The sequence below is a fragment of the Furipterus horrens genome, unplaced genomic scaffold (genome assembly GCF_987537825.1).
Source record: "Furipterus horrens unplaced genomic scaffold, mFurHor1.1.pri manual_scaffold_21, whole genome shotgun sequence".
Taxonomy (NCBI): Eukaryota; Metazoa; Chordata; class Mammalia; order Chiroptera; family Furipteridae; genus Furipterus; species Furipterus horrens.
The window spans coordinates 1,772,539-1,798,229 of NW_028327191.1; the positions used below are offsets into that span (position 1 = coordinate 1,772,539).

At 56.7% G+C, this 25,691-nt stretch overlaps 1 protein-coding gene across 2 annotated transcripts in view; it reads right to left on the reverse strand.

Annotated features, from left to right (window-relative positions):
• The window catches only part of TECPR2 (tectonin beta-propeller repeat containing 2), a 63,445-nt gene that overhangs the window by 7,534 nt on the left and 30,220 nt on the right, over positions 1-25,691 (reverse strand). For both annotated transcript variants that reach the window (XM_090265572.1, XM_090265571.1), the window contains exons 10-17: positions 24,944-25,127; positions 23,244-23,417; positions 20,640-20,820; positions 20,229-20,370; positions 16,289-16,529; positions 15,582-15,671; positions 13,969-14,202; positions 9,480-9,628 (exon numbers count right to left, since the gene is read on the reverse strand). In XM_090265572.1, the coding sequence (XP_090121698.1) occupies positions 9,480-9,628; positions 13,969-14,202; positions 15,582-15,671; positions 16,289-16,529; positions 20,229-20,370; positions 20,640-20,820; positions 23,244-23,417; positions 24,944-25,127 (1,395 nt within the window). The remainder of the gene's footprint in view (positions 1-9,479; positions 9,629-13,968; positions 14,203-15,581; positions 15,672-16,288; positions 16,530-20,228; positions 20,371-20,639; positions 20,821-23,243; positions 23,418-24,943; positions 25,128-25,691) is intronic.

The following is a 25,691-nucleotide window of genomic DNA, read 5'->3' on the forward strand; positions in this document are numbered from 1 at the left end:
GGGCCCTCCCTCCTCTCCCTGCCCCTTTGGGAACTGTGTCACAGCACCCAAGCAGGTCACCTTCCTAAAACGGCCTGACCAGGCCACTTGGCCTGGCCCCGCACCGGTGACAAGCTGCCCCAGCCCAGCCTACCTGGGGGGCCCCTGCCCCGCCCGACGGTGCCTCATCGCGCATGCGTCGTGGTCCCTTTAGCTTGGGATGCCTTTCCGCTCTGTCTGCCGGCCCCCCTCCCACTCACCTTTCACGTCCTGGCACCGAGGCCGCTGTGAGAGCCTCTGGCCACCTCTAGATGCTGGTGGCACCGTGCCCTCCGGGTTGCTCCTACGGCTCCGAGCACGGGCCAGAATTTCTGCTTTGAGAGCCGGGGGTCTGCATGTGTGTGGCTACAGCAGCCATGGGCCTTCCCCGGACGGGACTGCCTACACCACACGAGCCTCGAGGACCAGGGCCGGGGAGGCCTGACCCAGTCCCCCCGCCCCAACCCGGAACCAGAGCCCTTGCCTTCTCCAGCTGCCTTCTCACCTGCAGACCTAGGGGGCTAGGCCCGGTTTTTTCCCAAATCTAAACTGCTCTGTGAGCGGTAGCAGCGTGGGGAGGGAAGACTGATGGGACCCAGGCCTGCGTGGCTGGGGTCGGGGCCCTGGAGTGGAGGGCTGCCCGGCCTCCAGCCTGGGCCGTGGGAGAATGTTCCCCCTCTGAGTCCAAGAAGCCCCCGCTGGCCGCAGGGGAATTCGCCTCCTACTGTCTCTGCACCCAGGCCCAAGTGGCCTCTGCCCGCTCAGTGGGCGGCCCCAGAGGCTGCAGGAATAGGGGGGACACGGGGGCTGTGCAGCACTGCCTCAGACTGGCAACAGGGAGTAAATATCCCTTTAACTGCGTCCTGTTCTGGGGTCCCGATATGACGTTTCATTCCGATGACTCAGCGGAGGCCCAGCTCAGGGGGTTCCTTCCTGTCGTCAGAGCTGAGCTTTCCCGAGATCTGGATGTGCAACGTTACATCCAGTCCCAGCCCCCAGCACCCCAGCATCTGTGGGCACGCGTCCTCATGGGTAAGTGATCGCGTTTGTGCGTTTACTTTATTCCAGTGTTCATATAGCTAACTATAAAGCAGCTGAATTTAAAATGATTTTTAAAACATTAGTTTGGCTATTTGCAGTCATATTTGTCTTGGTTTTCCAAGCTTCTGTCTTTTCTAGGAGGCTGTACCCAGGCAGTGTAAGAGGCCCCAGAGAAGCGACCAGAGCCAGCCCATCAGGAACCGTCGGCTGGAGCCTCCCACTGCTCACGACACAGGCACCGGGGCCCAGGGGAGAGCTGGGTCTGCTCAGGGGGCAGAGGGGACGGGGTGAGGGCGGAGGGGACCAGGGAGTGGAGAGGGCGCAAACGACAAAGCAGATTCCAGGGAAAGAAGGGGCGGGGCCCTGCTGCGGTGCGGGAGCCAGGCCGCGGGCCGGGCCACCTCCCTGTAAGCACCGGGCCGGCAGCACCAGGAAACCATGCCCACTGTGGCAGGAGCTTCAGAGCTCGTTTTACTGTGCACACGAAGTTCTCCAGCTGACGCAGTGAACCCCAAAACGAGGTGCTGAACTATAAATATTTTTTCCAGATCCTTCAACATGTTAGCAAGTCTGAAAACTGAGTCATTTGTTCTGAATGCTTTGTTAAAACTTCACCTGAAAGCTACAGGAGGGCGCTTTAACCAGGGACGAGAATGGGAACAGAAACAGAGAAACCGTGCTAGTTCTGGAAGGTTCCCGCGGCTCACGCTGGCGTGCCCTTCAGCACCACCGCCCCTCCTGTGTGTGCCGCGCAGGCCGGGGAGCTCAGGCAAAGACAAAGTAAAACGAAGTGTGACAGGCGGGTTTGCGAGTAAGACGCCGACCCGGTCGTCCTGAACTTCCGGGTCCCTCTCCTGAAGCCTCCCCGCCCCCGCCCGTCCCTGCTGCTGGACTCATCTTCTCAGGACCCTGCAACTCCACGATCTGGGCAGCTTTGTCCTAAAGCACCACGGGGGCAGTCGCCGTGCCTGGGCACGCCACGGGGACACAGTCAGTTTCTGGCCCGCAGCACCCAGCCGGGGGACACACACGTGGAGTCCACCCTGCCACCTACTAGCCACGAGGCCTCGGCCACTCTCTGACCCTCTCTGAGCAGGGTGATCTCGAGTGGGACGCCCGAGCACTGGACGGGCAGATGTGCTTACAGTGCGCAGCCTGGCCTGCGGGCAGCGCCCGGCGACGGTGCCCGTGTCACGCGGAGCTCAGTGACTGAGCGGCCGGCCCCAGCTGCCCAGGAGGAGCGGGTCCCCACAGACCACGGTGGGGCCGGACCACTCGATAGGGCTGTCGTGCAGACAGTCCCTCTGCTGTCCCAGTAGCGTGCCTCCTCTGGCAGGTGGGGCGGACCTCTCCTGACTCCTGCCGCGGGGGACACAGGACTGGGGCCGGGAGAAGCGCTGTGGAAACCCCTGCAAATGGAAGCCTGATCTTCCCCTCAGGAACCAATGAGAAAAGCTTCTGTATCTACAAACCCCACGGCAAAGCGGGTTCTCCTATAGCCCGCGCAGAGGGGCCTGAGGGAGGGGACGCGGCCCCCAGGAGCGGCTGCCCTTGGGGAGTACGCAGAGCGGACGCGCCATCACTCGGTGCTCAGCATCCAGGCCCTTTCGTGGGAGTTTGCTTGGCTTTGGCTCCCTGACTGGGCAAAGCTGCTGGTCACGAGTCACAGGCTCTCCCAGTAAAGCTCCCCCACCCCCATTTCAGCTCAGCTTCCCAGAGGCTGTTGTAGACTCTACGTGAGGAGGAAGAGGGAGGGCAGGCCCGCAGTCTGAGCTGCAGGCCGCAGGGCACAGGCAGAGGCGGGCGGGCGGGCCCCACTGCCCGCCTGCAGCTCACTGCTGGCCCCTGTCACCCGCTCCACAGCACCCTCCCCTGCACGGGCCCTGCAGACCACTTGTCCATCCAGCGGCCCACTCTGAGCTGGGACCCTGCACACCATCCCGTCCGGCTCCTCCGGGCCTGCTACAGGGCAGGCTGGACGGGGCAGACACTGCCAGGAGCCATCAGAGGGGTGGCAGAGCAGAGCGCTTCGGGCGAGGAGGTGTGGGAGGGAAGACTGACCAACAGATGGATTTTGAAAAGATCAATAAAACTGTCAAACCTTTAGTTAGATTAACTAAGGAAAAAAGAGGAGACTCAAATTACGGAAGCCAGAGAGGAAGGACACCCACCACCGCCGACCTGACAGAAGCAGGAGGGTTACAGAGAGAACAGGGACAGCTGGATGCCGATGAGTCAGCTAACACAGGGGAGATGGACAGCCTCCTAGAAAGACATAAACTCTTCATGTTGAAACAACAGAAACCAGAAGACTCTGAATAGACCTGTAACAAGAGGCTGAATCAGTAATCAAAAAAATCCCACAAAGAAAACCCCAAGCCTCCACTGATAAATTCTAACAAACACTCAAAGCGTGATTAACACCAGTCCTTCAGAAACTCTTCCAGAAAATATAAGAGAAGAAACTCATCTCATCTAAAAGGCCAGCCCGGCCCCGATACCAAAACCAAAGGTGTGAAAAGCAAAGCAGAGCAAAGGCCAAACGCCCTCATGAATATGGACACAAAAATCATCATCAAAACGCCAGCAAACCAGGCAGCAACACACACAGGGGCTGCACCGCGACCACGCGGGACTTACCCAGAGAAAGAGGTGGCCCAGCACACGAAGGCAATCGGCTTCACACATCACGTTAACAAAGCAAAACCCACCCAATCATCTCAATAGATGCAGAAGTCACCTGACAAAATCCAATGCTCTTTCATGATAAAAACATTCAACGAACCAAGGACAGAGGGGAACTTCCTCAATTTGCAAAAGGGCAGCTATGAACACACACAGCCAGCACTGACTGGTGTGGCTCAGAGGGTCGAGTGTCATCCCGCAAGTCAAAGGGTCGCTGGTTCAATTCCCAGTCAGGGCACAGGCCTGGGTTTCAAGCCAGGTCCCCGGTGGGGGGTGTGCGAGAGGCAACCAACTGATGTTTCTCTCCCTCTCCTTCTCCCTCCCTGCCCCCATCTCTCTCTCTCCCAAAACAAAGAAAGGCCACAGCTAATAATAGCTTACTTAATGGGAACCACAGGATGCTTTCTGCGGAGACCAGGAGCAAGACAAGAACGTCCACCCTTGCCAGTGCTCTGCAGCACCGTACACGAGGTTCCAGCCGGGGCAGTTAGCAAGACAACCATGTGAAAGACACCCAGGCAGGAAAGCAGAAAGCAAAGCTATCTCTGTTTGTAGACAGGGCCACGTATGTAGGAAATCCTAAAGAATCTACAAAAAAGTTATTAGAACTAAAAAGCAAGTTTACCAAGATTTCCAGACACGAGATCAATACACAAAAACTTGTACTGGCAACTTCCAGTCCAGGTGGAGGCATAGTAGACGCGCTTCGCCTCCTTGCATAACTGTAAGGACCACAGTGAAACCTCAAAAAAAGATAACACCCAGAACTGACAGAAAATTGCACTGTACAGAAGTCTGACAACCAAGGATTTAAAGAAGCCACATTCATCCAGACAGGGAGGGGAGGTGGAGACGGGCAGCTGGGGCAGAGGACGCCGAGGTGGCGGCGGTGGCTGGCGGTACTGGTGGTCCCACACCCACGTGTGGTGGATAAAAATCACTGGGGGGGCCAGTGATCCCAGCCCCAGGCCAGACCTCACAGCCCAGGGTTCCAGCGCTGGGTAGATAAAGCCCCATAACTTCTGACTGTAAGAACCAGTGGGGGTTGGGGTGGTGGAAGAAACTGCTGGTCTCTCAGGAGAGTCTGTCTGTTTAGAGGCCCCACATGGTCCTAGAACATCCGCTGACCCACCCAGTCTGGGAACCACAACCAGGGCAACAGCTAGAGGGGCGCCATTTGCATATGGGAAAGTGGGTGAAGTGACTGAAAACGGGTTGAGTGCTGAGCAAGCCTCCAGCAGCCGGACAGCGGCACTGTCCCCTTTCTGATCCCATCCCCCTCACACAGAGCCACAAAGAGGTGAAGCAGGTTGCCCTGCCCTGGTGATTACCTAAGGCTCTGCCCCATAAAACGTAACCAGTGCACCAAGACAGGAGTCAAAGCAGCTCCACCCAATACAGAGAAACCCACACAGGGAGGCCGCCAAACTGAGGAGACACAGACACACGGCTCAGATGACAGGAGAGAACAAAACCCAGAAAATGAACTGAACAAAATGGTGGCGAGGCAACTATCAGATGCAGAGTTCAAAACACTGGTGATCAGGACACTCCGAGAGCACAGCAATGACATAAGGGAAGACGTGGAGGCCATGCCAAGGGAAGGAAAGGAAAATCCAAGGGAACCAGCAGTGGAGGGAAGGAAGCCAGGGTTCAAATCAATGATTTGGAACATAAGGAAGAAACAAACAGCCAACAGAACAAAATGAAGAAATAAGAATTCAAAAAATGGGATAAGACGACAACTCTGGGACATTTCTAAAAGTGCCAACATCCGAACCACAGGGGTGTCAGAAGGAGAAGAGGAAGAGCAAGAAATTGAAAACTTGTTTGAAAAAGTAATGAAAGTAAAATTCAATAATTTTTTGAAGGAAATAGACATACAAGTCCAGGAAGCACAGAGTGTCCCAACAAACAAGCTAGACCCAAAGAGGACCACACCAAGACACATCATCATTAAAATGCCAAAGGTTCAAGATAAAGAATCTTAAAAGCAGCAAGAGAGAAGCAGAGAGTTACCTACAAAGGGGTGTCTATAAGACTCTCAGCTGATTTCTCAAAAGAAACTGCAGGCAAGAAGGGACTGGCAGGAAGTATTCAGTGTGATGAAAAGCAAGGACCTACAATCACGATTACTCTATCCAGCAAGGCCATCATTTAGAATGGAAGGGCAGATAAAGTGCTTCCCAGACAAGGTGAAGCTAAAGGAGCTCATCATCACCAAGCCATTATTATATGAAATGTTAAAAGGACTTACTTAAGAAAAAGAAGATCAAAACTACAAACACTCAAAGGACAACAATCTCACAACTGTCAACAACAGAATCTAAGACAGAAACAAACTAAGAAGCACCAGCACGGAACAGAACTATGGACACGGAGATCGTAAGGAGAGTGATCAGTGGGGAGGGGGAGGGAGAGCGTAAGGGACAGGGTGTGGGGACTATGGGGACTAAGGAGCATAACTGACAGGGGGACGGGTGTTAAGAACAGTAAAGGAGATGGAGAAGCCAAAGCACTTACATGCACGGCCCATGGACTAAGGAGGGGGACTGCTGGAGGGAAGGGGGTGCTGGGCGGAGGGGCCAGAGGGGGAAAAACTGGGACAACTACAACAGCATAATCAGTAAAATGTATTTAATAAGTTTATGCTAGCAATGAACACTCTGAAATGGAATTAAGAAAACAATTCGGTGCACGATAGCACCCCCCCAAAAAAAAAACTTAGGACTAAATTTAACAAAAGTAATACAAACGTATTCTCTGGAAACTATGAAACTGTTGAAGGAGATTAAAGAAGATCCAAATAAACGCAAGGGCCCCCCACCCTCCTGCACGGGAAGATGCAGTATTTTTACGAGGGCAGCGCCCCCTGACTGATCTACAGATTCAGTGTAAGTCCTATCAGAATCCCAGCTGACACGTTTTTTTGCAGAAATTAACAAACTGATCCTAAAATTCACACAGATATAAGGACGATAGTAGCCAAAACAATCTTGAAAAAGATAAATGAGCTCCTGATTTCAACATGGATGACGAGGTTACACAATCAGGACAGCGGGGTCCTGGCACGGCGACAGGCACGCCTGCTGTTCACGGGGGCAGAGCCAGGAGCATAGGAACAGCTCCTGACGTTTATGACCAACTGACCTCGACAACGCTGTCAGGACAGTGCAACGGAGAAGGAACAGGCTTTTCTGTAAACGGTGCTGGTGTAACTGCACATCCCCCCGCGAAGAATGAGTCTGGACAACCTCCTCACGCCATGTACAAAACTCACTCAGAACGAATCCCACGTCTAAATGCAAGAGTTAGAACTACAAACTGTCTAGAAGAAAACACAAATAGGACTCTCCTTCATCAAGGACTGAGCAATGGTTCTTAGCGCACCAAGAGCATTACAACTAAATAAAAGTATAACTTAGCCTTCATCGAAATAGAACTTGTGGCCCTGACCGCTGGGGCTCAGTGGGTTGGGCGTCACCCACAAAGTGAAAGGCTGCGGGTTTGATCCCCGGGCAGGGCATGTACAAGAAGCAACAGATTGGTGTGTCCCTCTCACATGGATGTGTCCCTCCCTCTCCTTCTCCCTCACTCCCCCTCGCTCTAAAACCAACTAAATAAGTCTTTTAAAAAAAGTTAAACACACCACAACCACACGGCCCTGCAATCCCACCTACAGCCACACACCCAACAGAACTGAAAGCAGACGCCCACACGAAGGTCACACGGGGCTGTCCACACCCAGCAGCCAGGAAGCAGGGGCACCCCAGTGTGCCTCCGCTGATGAGGGGATACCTCAGCGTGCCCTGTCTGCACAATGGAGTATTATTCAGCCACAGAAAGGAATGAGGTGCTGATGCACGTACACCACTAACTGGAAGCTCAGAAGACACCTCCGGGGAGGACGGCAGACAAGGCACAGAGTGTGCGAGTCCACTTATGTGGAACGGAAAACCACCCGAGACGGGGAGAAGACCTGCGGCTGAGGGATGCGGGGGTTCTGGGAGAAAAGGGAGTGACTGCCTGGGTGCCGGGTTTCCTTCTGGGGTGCTGAAGTTTCTGGGCCTGGAGAGTAGGGGCTGTGCCCAGACCTGCCCATGGACTAAAACCAGAGCACATCCCGTGAAGGGGCGAATGATGCTAACAAACTAACGCACCACCGTTGGAAGAAGCAAAAAGGAAGGTGTTGACCGGGACACACCCAGGGGCCAGGTAACAAGAGGCGTCTTATCTGCAGAGAAGCAAGAACAGGGGTGAAATTGAGCACGACTGGCTTGCTTTCCACCGTCACCGTGCACCGCAGCGGCACGACGCCACCGGCGCGGGCGTGGCGAGCCGAGCGCAGGAGGTGTGGGTGCGCGGCCGGTCCGTCTGCAGCCGCGTGTTTGCACAGCGCTTTCTAACCCACGAGGGGCCGTCATGCCCAGCACCACCCTCACCCCCCAGAATGCTGTGGAGCAGGAAGGGCCACACAGGGCCTCTCCGTGGCCGCCGCCACTCCCCGGCAGCCTGGAAGGACTCCGACCGACCCGCTCCATTGTCGGGCCTCCTGGCGCACGTCCCAGGCCCCCATGCCCGGCCCTGCATCCCGCCCCTTGACCTGTTGCCCCTTCCCTGACGGTTACGATGCCCAAAACGTAGACAGTCAGGAACACAGGCCTTCGCCCAAACCCTTGCTTCCCTTCTTGTCCCATTCACAGCATTTTTTTGTTCAGAGACAACCCACTCCTGCCCTGCCGCCGCCTCTGCACACAGCAACGTCATGTTTTTTCCAACAAAGCCACACGAGATGGACTAGCAGTCCCCTCATTACAAACATCAACAGAAATATACTTAGCGCAGCAACTGGCCCATTAGGTCTTTAAGGATGATCAAACAGTGCCCTGAAGTCAGACTTCTGCCCTGACTCAGTGGTGCAACAGCCCAGAGCAGGAGACATTTAGAGGACACTGTAGGACCTCCAGTCAAGGTGGTGGCCTGGGCGTACCCACAGCTCACCTCCTCGCACAACCACATCCAAGTTACAACTCAACTGCAGAACCACCATTGCTCAGAACCATCAGAAACCGAGCTGAAGGACAGGCCTACAACTATGGAATTAAAAAAGAAACCAACTATGGGACTGAAGGAGCAACCACATCGAGACTGGAAGGAGGGGTGGGGACGCGAACCGGGCAGGTCCCACGCTCACGTGTGGTGGACAGAACACACTGGGAACTGAAACGGGGTTAGGGGACAACGGGAAATGAGAGTTTCTTTCTTTTCTTTTTTCTTTTTAAAATAATTTGTTTGTTTATTTTATTTTTAGAGAGAGGGGAAAGGAAGGAGTTTCTTGAATAAACCAGGAAAGGCACTCACAAAATGCTGGTACCAATAGATTATCTCCATGACAAGATTTTAAGTCACTTACTTCTCTACACTTTTGGATAAAAATACACTTTTTCAAAAAATAATGCTCATTTTGTAGAGTAAGAAACAAAATTAGTTTTTTGGAGGGCAGATTCAGTGTTGGCTGAGATAATTTTAACAACCTGTTCAGATCTAAACTCTACAAACATCAAATTCTGAGTTGGGGGCGCCAATGAACGGGGCCCGCCTTGTTCGCAGACCACGCCTCTGCGCCCCTCTGCTGGGAGGCCCCCTGGGCGGCTGAGGCACCTTCCCCAGCAGCAGCACCCGACCAGCTTCTGACTCACAGGGGAGCGAGTGGGCATCGGTTAACGTGAACTCACCTGGACGGGTGGCTCAATCATTATCCAGGCCGGAAGCATGAGATTGGGGTTCAGAGGCTGGGTTCCCACACGGAAGTACACGCCTCCCCTGGAATCACAGGCCCATACGTGCTGATTTCCACACGCCAAGCTTGTCAGCTTTACTGCTCCTGCAAACGCGGAAAGGAGATGCACAAACACAGGTCATTGCTGTAAAATGCTAACCCTGCGTGGGATCCACCAACTCTGCCTTCAGACTGCAAAGGGAGGGGTGAGGAGTGACCAAGGCCGCTGGCTGCCCGGCCCTCTGCAGGGGCCGCCCAGCAGCTGCTCTGTGCCACGGGCCGGGCGGGGCCCTGCGCCACCATGCCCGGGGAGTGGCATCTCTACTTGGGTCCATCACTACACTAGCTCCATGAGGTACGTGACTACCGCCTGCAGACTCTGGACTAGGGGAGAGGGAAGTCATCTTTACGGGTCATCTTGATCCTAACCGGAGTGACGGTGACCTAGCGAAGCCTCCCCAGATCGCCGCTCCTCAGCGTACGTTTCTCGTCTTTGATTACGCCGATTTTCAGAGGCAGGGACGCGGGAGGAGCCTTAAAAGAGAAGCTGCATTTGATGGGCATCTGTCTGGCAGAAGACCGCCAGCAGCCATTACTGACCAGCCGCTGGAGGACGGGCTCACGGCCAACCTTCTCAGCACCCCAGTACCCTGGTCCACGAGGCCATCGGGTGCAGACGCGGAGACGTTTGCCCAAGGTTCCGTGGCGCCTAAGTGGCAAAGCCAAGAGCCCGAGGCAGAGCTGAGGGTTGAAGGCCGGCCAGACTTCTCTGTACCACTCACCTCAGTTGGCCCTGATAAACGGGCCTGCCTGGGTAACCCACCCCAGAAAGTTCCCTCAGACCGCTCCAGTCACTCCCCCCTGATTGCTATCAGCACAGGTGAGACCAGCCCGGTGCAGACGTCCACAGAAAAGTCACAGGCACGCGCTCTGGGTGCGACTTCTTCACTCCGCATCGCTTCTCCATGCCGGAGGGTGATTCCGCTGCACTGAACACCGCGGTTAGTGCATCCATTCAGCTTTTGCTATCACAAGTAAAACTGCTATCATCATTCTTGCAGAAGACTTTTTGGGAACACGTGCCGTTTTTCTTGAATAATATTGAGGAATGGAACTGCTGGGCCACAGGGTAGGTGTATGTCCAACTTTCTACGAACCTGCCAGTGTCCCCCGCTGTCCCTGACCCTCAGCAGCATCCCGTCGCGGAACCTTTTCTGTCGGTCATCCTGGCAGGTGTGACGTGGCAGCTTGTTCCAGGTTCCACCTGCATTTCCATGGGAGCTAACGGCACTGAGTGCTTTAATGTGCTCACGGGGCCTCACATCTCGCGTCTGTGTCTGTCCATTCAGGGCTCCCGCCACGTCCCACGCTGCACGGCTTGTCTTGTGATGACTGAGTCAGAGGACGGGCTGCTGGCCTGCAAGCCGGGGACGAGGTGGTGTGGCTGTGTCTGCCGGCACGCTGCCGGCACACGACTGTGTGGCAACCCTGTCATGTGTCTTCAGTGTGAGACGAGCTGGAAGGTGTTAGCTCCCGCCACACGGAAGTCCTCGGGCCCTTGTGCATTTCCCGAAGAGAGGGATCCCCTGTAGAGAAACTAACTATTCCCTTCCGCTTTTACAGAAGGTCTTCCGAGGGAGCGCCAACACACTCCCCAGGTCTAAGTCACGTATTAAGACTTGTACCGATCAAAACAGAGCAGCCTCGAGCGGTGAGCCCAGACACAGGGGAGAAACAAATGCTGATTGAAAAGGAACTTCCTGTGGGAGTCTGGACTGCAGCAGCACCTGTGAAGTCACGTGGCAATAGCGACAGACCGGGCAGCCCCTCTGATGAGCGGGGACGGCGACACCCCCAGGACGCGGCGTTCCCATCGCAAAGGCGTCCTTTCAGAACAAATACAAGTGGCTGCCAGAACCCGGACCGCACGGCACAAAGCAGCCCGTCCCGGACTGAGCAGACAGGTCCGAGAGAAACACCCAGCAAGCCTTCCTGCAGCTTCCCGCCTCCAGCGCACCAGCTAGGCTGCCTGGGGGCCCCGGGGGAGCCAGTCAGGACTGGAGGCAGACCCCCCGCCCTCCCCAGTCACTCCCTGGCTCTCACGGGGCCTCAGCCAGGCAGAGGCAGGGCCCATCTGGCCAACAGGTTATGAGCAGAAGTGACCTGTCCCTTCTGAGCTGAGGCATGAGAGAGCCGCTGCAGGGACCAAGACACCGGTGCCACAGAGCACCGTGGTGGGTCAGTGAGCTGCCACCCAGGGGTCAAGGGTCCTAAGAGACGGGAGGAGAGGAAGGCGGCGCGTGCCGTGGCCGTGGGTGTCGGGCTTGCCACTGCACTAGCCCAGCAAACAAGCACATGGCCACGCTTCTGCCTCTTCCAGGTTTGTTTTGTCTTCCTATTAAAAAAAGTTTTAATTACTTTATTGCACAGATCAGACATCTTCCCTTAATAAAAAGTGGCACTTCCTCGGTTTCACTCCTTACAAAACAGTTTTTTGTGCTCCCTCCTACTGCTGTGAGCACCGCCAAGGCTGGCCCTTCACGGAGCAACGAGGCAGCTGGCCACGCCCACCAAGTGACACCAGCAGTCAGCGATCCCTAGACGGATGCACTGTCAGCCACCTGCCACGGCGCACAGAGTGGGGGTCCTGGGCAGGGAGCACACACCTCAACTCAAAGCCTGCACCCCCTAATTTAAAAAATCAGAAAAGCCCTGATTCACCTGTTTGCCTCACCAGTTACGCAGACCATACCTGTAAAGAATCCAATGAAGGACCGTTTGGTGGCCCTGCCTCCCTTCTGCTGCCCCGACCCTGGCACATGGAAGGCCAGCACCCCTCCCACTGTGCCCTGCCACCTCCCAGTCCCAACACAAAACGCACAGTTCTGGACTGGGGAGTTCAGGAAATGAAGAAAGGAGTCTCTACCCATCATTTCAGTACCAGCCGGTCACCCAGATGCAGCGACAGAGCCCGGAGCTCAGAGCAGGATGAGACAGACCGGCAGTGCCTCCTGTACCGGCCGGTGAGGGCTGCAAGGGACCCCGCGAGGGCGTGTCCACCGGCCTCAGACAGTCACACTTAGCGGCCTGCTTGCTCGCACCATCCCTCTGGGCGGGCGCCGCTGTTCCCGCTGGAGAGGGGAGGACCCGGGGCGGGAGGGACGCCAGCAGTCGCCCAGGGCCCAGCTCTGTGCTTGGCCAGTCTGGCCCCCGCTCTGAGTCCTGCTCCCGGGGCTGGCTGCCTGCCAGCCGCCGTCCGCGTGACCCCTTCCAGGCTTGGCCAGACCTTGGCACGGACTTGCTGACGCTGACTCCGCAGGTGCGGGGCAGGGCAGCTCCATTCCTCTGCGCCTGCAGTGTGCCTCAGCGTGCACCCACTGTGCGTGTGGGCGGCCAAGCACACGCTGGACCCAGCATGGCCTTGTCCTGGCTTCCTCCTGCTCTCAATTGGAGACTGCAACCCACCGAAGCTGGGTTTCTCCCCAGGAGGATGCCTGCCACCCCAGCCATGCCGGTGCTGGGAGGACTGGGCTGAACAGGAAGAAAAGCAGGGCTGTGGGCAGGAGGCCCGGGAGAGCTGGCCTCAGAGGTGGAGCCGGGCACAGCGCCCATTCATTCTGCACCCACTGCAGAGCACTAGCCTCTGCTGAGAGGCTGGGAGGGGCAGCTGCCAGGGGAACAGCTCTGCCCCTGACCCAGATCGCGCCCCCGCGCAGGCCCTCCTGAGCTCCCAGTAGTGGAAGGACACACACCAGGCCCTGCCCTCTGTACCTCCATGAAAAACCAGCGGCACCTGCCATGCTGGTCCGGCTGGGGGCTGGGGGAGTCAGGCTCGGGCCAGCAGGCTCTCTGAACCCACCCACGGCCTCCTGGGGCAGGTCCGGGGGCCACAAGCAGCTGCAGCCCCGTCTGGTCAGTCACTGCCAGTGCAGACGGCTGGCAGAGGCTCTCAGAAGCTGCAAGGTGACCGGCCCTGGTCCGGGATTAGGTTCAAAGGACAATGTGTGAGGCCAAAAGCGTGAGTCATCACAGCGGCCCTGGGAAACGCCTCGCTTTGGACAGAGCTCGCTTGTCCAGGTCAGAAGCAACCTGCTTCTTTAATTACACCGCAGGTGCCTAGTGCCTTGCTGGACAAGAGACAGAGGTGCCTCTGTGGGGCACCCTGCAGGAGCCCCACGGCCGAGGCCAGCTGCGTAAGGTGCGCGGCTCCCGGCAGCCGGAGGGGCAGCGGGGGTGCCGGGAAGGAGGCAGAGAGCGTGCCCCTCGCTCCCTTCTGGCTCTCTCTCCCCTCCCCCTTTCTGTGTGTGTGTGGAGTACATGTTGAACTCACAAACATCAAAGGCTTGTACATACAAAAACGCTGTCAGCTGACCAACATGGGAGACCGGACGGCCGTGGGCACTGCTGTCAGTGGTCACATCTGGCCGCGACGCACGAGGGCATACCTAGCTGGGAAAGGTCCAGCCTCGTCCAGTGCATGCCGGTGGGGCAGCTCCTGGACAGCGTCCTGATGAACACCTGGCCCAGGCTGCCCAGCGCCCACAGAGCGTCCCGGCAGGCGGCGTAGGCCCGCATCTCGGCGTCGGGAGGCAGCTGCACGGTGGACGGGCGGGACTGGGCGTGCCGGGCGCTGACGCTGCACAGGTCCCTGCTGCCCTGGCACAACCACAAGGAGCTTCCTGCGGAGAAGGCACGCGTGTCACTGACGACAGCCCCAGGCGGCCTTGCTTTCGGGCGGCTGGCACCCAACGGCTCCTGTGCTTGTCACCACGTGACAGAAGCACTAGGTGCCTTAAGTTAGAGTCACAGGGACACCCCGTGGCTTCGCAAGAGAGAAGCCGGAGATGTTTCAAAGCAGGGCTTCTGAGATCTGGTGACGGCCATGGTGTCAGCCCCACGGCTCTGACCTGGGACGCGTCAGCAGGGCTGGGAGGCCCCTCACGGGGTGGGTTTCGTCAGCCCGCGGAGGGAGCGGGCCCGCAGGCCCTCTCGGGAGCACAGGGTCACACCACTCGCCTGCCCTGCTGCTGCGGGCGAGGGGCACGCCTGGGCCGCAGGGAGCTGCTAGCACCCCTCCGCCGCTTTTAGTCCTCAGTTTGTAGGTTCAGTTTACGATGTAAATAACCCTCGGGGAAGTTAAAACCTGCGTCACAGGTATCAGCTAAAATATCCTCTAAAACCTGCGGCCAGGCACGCTTTGGAACTCAAAACTCTTCTGGATGTTGAAAGCCAGCGGCAGTGGGCGTGTCCCACGTGCGGCCCCAGCCCCAGGGAGCCGTGCAGCAGGGAGGCCAGTGCTGTGGCTGCAGCCCCGGGAGCGCGTCAGCGACAGCCATGGCCTGCCAGCAGCCCTCGGCAGTTCAGGTCAGGTTTTGCTCCCAGGGGAATTTTGCCTAACTCAGGAACTGACCCATGGTTTTGGGGGCTTCCTGATTCCAGAGCTGGGGTCAGAACCGCCTGGCGAGAAGGCATTTTAGTGTTCTGCCCACATCACCCGCCTCCCAGTGGCACCGGGGCTTGAGCGAACCGACGGCTTCCCCGGAGCCGCACACCGCATGCGGCTCCTCGCTCGGCCTGCTGTGCGGCCCTGGGCGGCGGCTCCGGCTCCTTCCCCGAGGGCCACCACACTGCCCAGACCTGCAGGGAACGTGTGCCCGATGGGCCACGACCGTGGGACCTGGGCCAGCCAGAGGCTGTGCACAGGCTGCTGGGAGGTGACAGAATTCACAGAGGAAATAAGGTGGCGCCCAGAGAAGCCGGGCGCCCCAGGCCACTGTGCTATGGCCCAGGGACACGTTGCTGGGAGTCACCAGCCGCCAGCCCTGGAGGCCCCACCAAACATCCCCACCTGCAAGGGGCTCTGCCCTCAGACTGCCTCAGCGGCCCTGCTCTGGGTCCTTCCCTCCTGGCCGGGTCTGCCCGGCGGCAGGGCCCTGAGCCCAGCCAACAAGGGCCACTCGCCTGTGACCTCGCCCACCGCCCCGAGGCCCACACAGCCACGCGCCCACTCTGACCAGGCCCAGGCAGCCTGTGGCCGGGGGAGCACCTCTGCACCCACCTTCTGCTGTGGGGGATGCAGAGGCCAGCACAAAGGCCCACTTCGTCGCAGAAGCGGTGCCCCGGGGAACGACACTGCTCCAGTACGTGCCTAGATGGGAGAGACAGAGAGGGCGCGTTAGAGAGGGGGCCACACTTCAGGGCGTTAGCTCCAGGCCGGTCCTAGTGGGCCCCTAACCTGGGGTCCGAGCCAGCCTGCGCGAGCCGGCCCCCTGCTTCTCTCTCCGTGGACACCAACAGAGCCGCCACCGTGCCCAGGGCCGGGGGTGGCCGCAAAGAGGGAGGGGACCTGGGGAAACGCACAAGCAGGGGTGCACGTACAGACACTGACGCAGCTGGTGTGTGCGGACTTACAGCCACACTCGCAGAACTGGCAGAGCCTTGCGTTTCACGGCACGACAGCGTTCCCTCTAGGAAAGGGACCGGTCTCCCTCCCTGGGTTCTTCAGGTTCGGGTGCATTTCTCCCACGTAAATGTGGACCGCCTAACCTACGGCTGAGCTCCGTCTGCTTTAGACCACGCCAGGCCCGGGGGAAAGCACTCACACACCGTGCAGACGCTGGGACCCAGGGTGCAAGGCCCCGTGGCGGACACTGCTGCCCCGGCTCCGGGGCCCTCCTCAGGCTGTGGGCCACGCCTGCCTCCACGCGCGGCTTTCCCGCGGGGCCGCCCATCGAGCCGCCGTGAAGACCTCAGGGCCTCACCCACCGATGAGGCTTCCTTTGGCGACGTGGAGCTCGTTCCTGCCCGAGGAGACCCAGACGCCGCTGTGGTTGACCCCGAGGAGGCTCGGCTGGCACTGGAGCTGCTGGGACCAAAGCGCCGTCCGCAGTTTGTCCGCCACCTTCTCCACTGGTGCCTGGGCTGCCGTGGCCACCGAGTGCGTGGCATGCATGATGGTCTGGAACAGGCTGCACTGGTCGAACACCACGTAGTCTGTGATGCTCACCTGGAGGGGACACAGGTGGGCGCCAGCTGTCAGGGCTGTGACAGGCCTCCTGTGAGCTTCCTGCCCGAGAGGGAGGTCTGGCCCACGTCCACCGAACACCCAAACGCACGTGTGCGTGCGCACCAGTGTGAGGCCCGAGGGAAGCCGAGCGGCACAGCACCAAACTGCTACCTGTGGCCCCCGAGGGTCGGACCGGAGACTTGGGAGAACGGTCCCCTTTCCTTTCATGCACGTCTCTGCTACGTGGATCTCCAACAACAAGCCTGAGACGCAGCACCACCTCTCACACCCTCAGGCTTCTGTTCTAATCAGAGGAAGTCTTACTTTGCTTTTAAATTTAGGAATTGAAAACTTATTGAAAAAATGAAAGAAAACGTCCCTAATTTGGCGAAGGAAATAGACATGCAAGCCCAGGAAGCACAGAGAGTCCCAAACAAGCTAGACCCAAAGAGGACCACACTAAGACACATCATAATTAAAATACAAAAGGTGAAAGATAAAGAATCTTAAAAGCAGCAGGAGAGAAGTGAAGAGTTACTTACAAAGGGGTGCCTATCAGACTATCAGCTGATTTCTCAAAAGAAACTTTGCAGGCAAGAAGGGACTGGCAAGAAGTATTCACTGTGATGAAAAGCAAGGACCTACAACAAGATTACTCTACCCAGCAAAGCTAGCATTTGGAATGGAAGGGCAGATGAAGTGCTTCCCAGACAAGGTAAAGCTAAAGGAGCTCATCGTCACCAAGCCATTATTACATGAAATGTTAAAGGGACACATTTAAGAAAAAGATCAGAACTATGAACATTAAAATGACAACAAACTCACAACTATCAACAAATGAATCTAAAAAAAAACAAAAACTAAGCAAACAACTAGAAGAACAGAACCAAGGGTCATCAGCTGGTGGGGAGGAAGGGGGAAAAGGTGCAGGGATCAAGAAGCATAACTGATAGGAACAAAATAAACAGGGGGCGTTAACCCTTTGAGTGTCGTGCGTAATTGCTAAAATCCGTGTGAAAAATGCGAGGATATTTTGCTGAGAAATGCAGAGTTTATGAAAAACGTCTATAAAAACATTATTATTCATAATAATTTGCTGAAAACTTCATGACATAAATACACTCGTCTTTTGTAAGCAGTGTTCTTTGATGCAATTTAGCAAAAAATTTATTGCATTAAAATTGTTTTATTATAACAATTATTTTATACAAAATAAATTCTTTCCTTCATATGGCTTTTGAAGTATAATATATGGCATAATATAAAACCTATAATTATAATTTGAAAAAACACATAGCAACATGGATAACGTGCAAGAAGTGTGCCAACTATGGCATAAATTTTTGAAAAAAACCCTTCATAACGTACCAAAAAAATGAACACAAACGGCATTCACACTGGAGAGATATATGAATAGATATCAGCAGTGGGAAACAGTTTATAAACAAAACGCTAATGCTGTACCGTCAAGCAATGAAAGTGTCCATTAGCAAAAGCTTCCTTATCACGCACACTGCAGAGTTTGGACAATTACTGCAAAGATAAATGAAATCAAAAGGACCATTTAAAATATAAGTAAAAATTGTAACAGAATTAATATGTCAGTATTTGAACAAGCGTAAAAACTCAAAATTTGGATCAAAATGAGAAAAAGTTATATCAACATGTAACCTGAGGTACAAAAAAGAGAACAAAACATAATACGCGAATCATTCCAGTGTTACCTACATTTACAGCCATCGAAAAAGGTCTCTGGGAGCAACGCGGGCACTTTTGGGAAAATTTGTCAGCGTTGCTCACAGCAACGTTGACACTCAAAGCGGTGAGAACAGAACAGGAAATGGAGAAGCCGAAGAGCTTATATGCACGACCCATGCACATGAACTAAGGGGGGTGGGACTGCTGGAGGGAAAGGGGGTACCAGGCAAAGGGGGGCAAAGAGAAAAAAACTGGGACTACTGTAACAGTATAATCAATAAAATATAATTAAAAAAAGTAACTTGAGGTATTTCTCATGGACGACAATGTGCAATACTTAGAATCATAACATGGACTGAAAAGGTAGTATGAGTAACCTACGACCTAAACCAGGACTGTCAATAATTACGCCAAGCCTAAGGCGGCACCGTCTGACCTGCAGGCGGCCTGCTCACTCCTCTGATGTCCCTGGAGACACCTGCCCACAGCGCCTCCCTCTCAGCAAGCCTTTCCCTGCTCTTTCTAACAGGCAGGTGCCATGTGGCTGCACAGACTGGCACGCATGCGTCTGCCCTGCCGGGTCTGGTCACAGGGCCCGCTGCTGCAGGCCTAGGTCACACACAGTGAAGTGGTGGGTGGAAGGGACATCATTTATTACAGGGGTCTCAATTTATGGAACACAGAAACAAGGACACTCCGGGAAAAATGAGTCCTGCCCTTCCATGTCTTGGCAAGAGGCTGCCCTTGCTGAAGTTTCAGCGGGGGGTTTGCCCCACTGGGACTCCTGCTTCCCACCCCGGCGCCCGCAGAGCGCTGGGCCTCAGCACCTGCTGGCTGCTCTGGCCACTCGGGGGCTTGTGCACGCTGAGGTGTGTACACTGCCAAGGCCATATCCCCAAGTCTGTTACAGACTCAGTCCCAGCACCCAGAATTTGCAAATAAGTAGGGTGCAAATTTAAATAAAGAAAGGTTCAGCAACTAAACATAATAGTGGCTCTTACGTACTGGCTACAAAGAATCAATCTTACAATAATTAAATAACTGCTTTCAAACACCTCAAAGATGATTCTGTCGATTAAATTTCTCTAAAGATAATGTTCTGAATATGATAAAATGCTGTCTAGTCTTCTTCGGGCCACCTAGAAACGAAATGCAGCCCACATACACACGTGAGCAGGTGTGCGTGTAAAACCACATAAAGTCGGCAAGTACTGAGAAGGTAACGGAGTCACCTGCGTCCCTCTCCGAGGAGGGCCCGCGTGTTACATCAGAGACGCGGGCGCACGCTCGTCCGCTCGCCCTGGAGCAGGCGCCCCCGGCCCTGCACATTCTCGCCTAAGGGACCCCTGAGCCACAGGGCAGGGCCACGGCCGCAGCGCAACCCCAACCACCAGAGACAAGGCCGCAGAGACCGCGCACGGCACAGGCAGAGCCGCCGCCACCGCGGGAGACGGGGGGGGGGGGGGCTCCAGGAACACTGGCACCAAAGGGGGGGAAGGAGACACGCCTTTGAAAACGCGTTCTAGCCACTCTGGCTGGTACCAGGTCACGGAAAGGCGCCTTGGTGACACCTTTTTATTTCCCCAGCCTCTCCTTCCCTGGGAACATTCTCCTTTCTTTGTTGAAATACCACTTACTTAGGCGCCTTCTGAACAAGCAGAGACAGGTGAGTTTTCACGGTGGGCTGGGTTTCCCAAACCTATTGCCTGGTCCCGCCTCTTAGCATGTTTGTTCAGAACTAAACATCATCACTGCCCAGGTCTTCCAATGCACGTCGTGGGTTTAACATATAACAGATTCCTAAACAACACCTAAGTAAGCAGAGCCGCGTGTCCCAGCAGCGAGAGAGCACAAGCTACGTGCTGGGAAGAGAAGTCCTCGATGCTTCCATGGGCTGGGACACCGCAGAGGCTGGCATTCCGGCCCCTGCCCCCAGTGTCTTTAAGGAAAGGGAGGCGCTGCAGCGGGGCCCCCGCGTCCTGCCCCGCGCCGAGCACCTACCTGCCACCAGTGGTCGTCGTCCCCTTGGGGCTTCTTGGAAACAACGCCCGTCCGGAACCACAGGCTTCCGTGGACGTCCAGTGCCCACAGGGTCTGCTGGTCCCCGAGAGTTATGCAGACAGGTTCCAAAGCCTGCCTGTCACTACAACCAAGAGGAGGACACGCGTCAGCTCTGAGAGTCGGAGCGCCGCCCACAAGGGCCACGGAAGGAGGCCAGAGCTCCGAGGGAGATCCCTGGGCAACACAGACTGTCCCCATGTGCCGTAGCTGCTCGCCCGAGGCCCGGCTCTGCAGGGCACGCCCTGACCACAGACCCCGTCAGGGAACCACTGCTGCCCAGGACGGATCCCCCGGGGGCTCTAAGGCGGGTCCAGCTGACAAAACAGAGGGCGGGGTCCCCCCTGCTGGCACCTGACAATGTCAGACTTCCACCGCTCCCCTTCAGGACAGAAGCTGCTCACGCCCTCCCGGTACAGCAGGGCTCTCTGCTCCGTCAGCGCCCACACCACGCTGTCTCGGGCTGTCACCTGGGACAGCGGGTATGGACAATCCACTTTCACGGCTCTGGCACAGGGGCGATCCACGCTGAGACCTGCCGGGGAGACAGACAGGAAGCCCCTGAAGACACACAATCAGGATTTCACCCCTCATTTCTATTCTGTTTACTTATTTTTCTTTTTTGGTATTTTGCTACATTCTTTTGTAATAAGTGCTTTTTAAAAAGGGCTAGTCAATTACCGAGGGCAGGGGGAGGGGGCGGAGGGAGGCAGACAAGGTATCGGGGTGTAAGTGGTGATGGACAGAGACGTGACTTGGGGTGGGGAGCACACAGTACTGTACACAGATGACGTGTTGTAGAACCGTGCCCCTGAAACCTGTATCCTTTTATTAACCAAGGCCACCCCAATAAATTCAATAGAAAAGAAAAGAAGAGGTGTAGCCAACATACAATGGTTAAGCTGGACTTATATTGAACACTCAGTCAAAACAGTTTTAGATGCCTTTTCAAAGCTGAAGGAATGACAAGTCAGCCTGGTCTCTCACGAAAGCTGCCGCGGACTGAAACGCTTGGCCTCTGACTCGGGCTTGTCCAGGCCAGCTTTGCTCCGTGGCCTTCAGGCTGCTGGCTTCTCACGTGAAGACTTGCTGATCATCAGGAACCCTGCCTGCCGCCTGAGTTTTACAAAAACAGCCCCTCACCAGACAATGAGAGGAGGAGGCAGGCGCAGGGTGGTGACTGGTCATCAAAGACTTGCAGGGACCTCCTGACCAGGAAGCCCCGGGGGTGCCCGCAGGCCCCAGCGGCCCAGCACCTCTTGCCCGGCCCCTCCCCCACTCTGACGTCAAAGCCACCTGGCCCGCACTTAGTGAGGATGGGCCTGAGGCACCACTGAGGCTCCCACCACCCCCGGCCTGGGCCTCCCCAATCAGTACGCCTTTCCCCACTCCAGACCTGCAAGTTTTGGCCTTTCCGAGCGTCCAGAACATGGACTTTGAACCGGTGACACCCGGAAAGGAGGGCAGCCAGACCGCGAACAGGAGGGCCCAGGCCGAGTGGACACACGCAGAGAAGCCTTTCCTGTGTGCCCCTCGGGGCTCAGGTGGACAGCACCAGCCGAGGGGCCCCTCTCCCTGCCTTCAGCCAGGTGTGTGTGTTGGGGGTGCTGCTCCCCTGCTAACATGAACCCCCCCGAGACTCCTGGATGAGCACAGCCTGCTGTGCTCAGGGCTGTGGCAGGGCCAGCCCCCTGCCCCGGCCCCCTGCCCCGGCCCCCTGCAGGGCTCCTTCCCTGCCTCCGGGCAGCCTCTGTCCCGCCGGCTAGAAGGCCACCCCCGAGGGGGCTGGCAGAATGGCTGTTCCCTAACATCCCCCATCCCGTGGCCTCAGATGAGCTTCCGACTGTTCACACACATGTCCTGCGGGGTGGGAGTCACATGCAGGACCTCCTACACTGCAAACCCTCGGGCCAGCCCCAAGGCCCCGACCCAGTGGGTCTGAGAGGAACAGGGCTGTCTGCCACGTCTGACCTGGTGTTCCCAAGGCACTGCTGTCGGGGCACCTGCTCCTCATCCCGAGGCTAGAACCACCCCCTCTCCCACCAGTAGCAAAACTCAAACACCCCAGAGCTGTTTTCCTTGAAGGGAGGCCCAGGCCTGGAGAGACCAGGGCCGGCCAGTGGGCTTAGGGAGGCCCTGCCGCGGTGCGGCCCTCCCAGCGCTGAGGTCTGGGCAGGGGAGCCAGGATGGACCCTCAGGGAATCAGCCCCGACAGCTCGCAGCCCACAGCCCACACGGAAACATTCTCTCGGCATCAGCAGCACTCACTGGTTAGAAGAGTGATCTTCACGTAAATCTAGTACATCCTCTTGACACCGAAACAGAGCTCTGGCCCCATAATCCTCCCTAGCTCCTGACGACGCTCATTGCTTTGGGAAACTCATATCCCATGTTGCTGACAGCGCACAGACGCTGACTCTAAATACGGTTTATTTTTAATAAACCCCAGTTCTCCCTTCCAGCCGCTAAAGCTTCCCCTTAGGGCAGTACCCTAAGACAGTGGAACTGCTACTTAGAGCAAATCATTTCTTGCTATTTCCCTGACCCACATGTGAACAAGTGCAAGGAAGTGAGGCTGGTACCTGGCTGGGACCTCCAGCCACAGCCATGGGGGTGGGGGTGGGGGACACGGGGGACAGGGGACGTCGCCTGTTACTTTCTCCTCCCAAGACATGACGCTGTAGGACAAGTGACACGTGCGGTCACCATGCGGAGAACAACGCTGTGTCTGGGCCTCGCTAAGTAACCCTGTTATTCCTGCCCTAGGTTTGTCCGGGGTCGGAGTTGAATCAGTAGCAGGAAACTGCTAACATATCCTGATGACAAATGCTCTCTTTCTAGAAGTGTGTTAATTTAAATTGATCCTCGCCTTCAGCCATTGTTTGTTCTAACAAAGCAAGGCGCACTAAGAAGCCATCTCGCCAGACCCGCCGGCGCCTGAGCACCCGGCCACATTACCTGTCTGCAGGTACAGGTCTCCGTTTGTCCTGATGACCCAGGCTGAGTCGTCGCTCAGCGCCACAAACACAGCCTGGGGCAGCGCCTCGTACCAGTGCCGCTTGCCCTTGATGGTCACTTTGCCACAAGCGAAAGCTCGGTTGGACTTCTGCTCAATTTTCCAGAGGAGGGCTCCTGTGCACACGGAAACTCCAGTCAGTTGCGCAGCCGGAACGCCTCTCTGGGTGCCGCTGGGAGAGATGCTGAAGCCCCTCGCTGGGGAAAGAGCCCACTGTGCCCAGGCCTGGACCCTGGGCCGCCGCCTGCCAGCCCGGGGGCTCCGGCATTGTGCCACTTACGGCCTCCAGACATCATCTCCTGACCTGTGAAAGGCGGCTGGCGACTGCATGCCAACGACACAGCACACAGGCACGCAGCACATGGGACAGAAGCGGGGCCGGCACCGCAAGGGCTGCCAAAACGAGTCCCAAATCAATATCCTGAGGCACAGTTAGTGTCCTGGGACAGACCGGAAGTCCTATAGGGACGTGAAGGGAGGGGCGCTTCTGGACCAGAGAAATGGACAAGTCGCATGAAGAGGAAGCACCGAGCTGGGCTGGGCTTGGTTCACTCAGAAAGGGGTTCTGATGACAGCAGAAAAGAAGGGGGGGGGAGGAACAGCAGGCAGCAGGGGCGCTCCGCAGGGGGACGGTGTGGCACAGACCAGGCGCCCCAGTGTGGACGCCGCGGGGAATCGGGAGCACCGGACGGGAGCAAGCGGGCGCAGGGCCCTCTGCTCACTGAGGACACAGCCAGGAGGTGCCCCTGCCGAGAACGCCGACCTGCGGGGGACAGAGCTCTCTCCGCAGCAGGAGGGACCATGGTTTTAGAAACACAAGGCCATTAATATAATCAGGGAAGAGCCAAAGCTTCTAAATGGACGGGGACATAAACCCAAAGGTAAATGATAAAAAAGGGGTTAAAACACACGATTACACAGTGCCAGCTAACAGAGTAGGCGATTATCTGTCAGTCTCTAAGGAAAACTATTTTCAAACAAAGAAATAAAACAAAGCCGCCCTGACAGACGAGCATTTTAAACAGTGGTGAAGACCAGGCGTGGAGGGAGACCCAGTCTGGTCACGGAGGACCAGTGCCGGGTCACAGACGCGGCTCTGACCGCCCTCCCCGCCAGCGTGCTGACGATAAACCAGGCACTTCAAGGCAGACACACGGAAGCCTGTCTGTCCTCCCTGCCCACCGCCCAGACAGGTGAAGCGGGCAAATGTGCAAAATGGACGAGCAGAAATTTCCACCAGGCAAGAAACGTCTGCTCCAGTGCAGTACAAATGGCCCAGCGTGGCAGCAGAGATGACTGCTCTTTCTTTTTACAGTCAGGGAGGACGTCAGCCACCCAAAGGACACGCACACAGCGCGTTTAAAAACGACTTCTAAAACGGAAACCAAACAGCCTGAACATGTCCTCCATCGGCACAGGCCCATCTTCCCCAGTTCAGTTGCTTTAAAGTGACACTAAGGAACAGAAGGAGTATGTTAATAGCTGCAATTAGCAGAAAACCAAAAACTCAAACCCGTTCACGCTGTTTAACTGCCATCAAATGCGGCCATTCACGCGTCGTTTGGAGAGAACCCCTCACGCCCGGGACAAGGCAGCTCTGGGGAGTGGGCGGCGGCCTCGGGGCGGGGAGCAGGGGGCGAACCTGAGGGCGAGGCTGCCACCTGCTGGACGGCGTCCTCGAACTTCTGCCAGCGCAGCCCGGCGCCCGGCGCGGTGCTGCAGAAGAGGCCGCCCTTGTGGTCCAGGCACCAGACGTACTTCTCGGAGACCGCCAGGCCGAGGACGCCGCAGCCGGGGCCGCAGTAGCCCATCCAGCTCTCTGCGAACTGAGGACAGAGCCCGGTGAGTTCACAGGCAGGCGGCGTGGCTGCGTGTGCCGTCCTGCTGCCAACCAGGAAAGGCCACAGGATGCCCCCAAGTCAGAGCTGCGAGGACCTCTGAGAAGCCGGCAGACCTGCGCCCGCTGTCCTTGGAGCCGGGCGAACAGAGGGCTTCTGACGCGGGGGCTGCCGGCCCGCTTACAGGCCCCCGGCACCCCCGGGCAGCACTGCACATCATCGTGTCCTTGCTGAGGTAGCCCTTCCGTTAGAAGGGCCTGGCTCTGTCCCACGGGTGTCGCTCACCTTACACAGAGACGGGTCCTGCACCTGAAACCACCGCAGGCGGGTCAGGAGACGCCGCTCTTGCGTGTGCGCGCACATGCGTGTGCATATCTGCGTGTGCGCATGCGTGCACGGCACTCACAAACGCTTCTCATCACCGCTCTCCGGGCGCAGCACGCGGCTCGGGAGCTGTGGCCGCGCACTGGGCCGGGCCGAATCTTGTACCCTGAGGCTTACTTGCTGGGGTTCTTTCACGAATCAAAGCTGAAGCAAGTCCCGGCGCTTGTG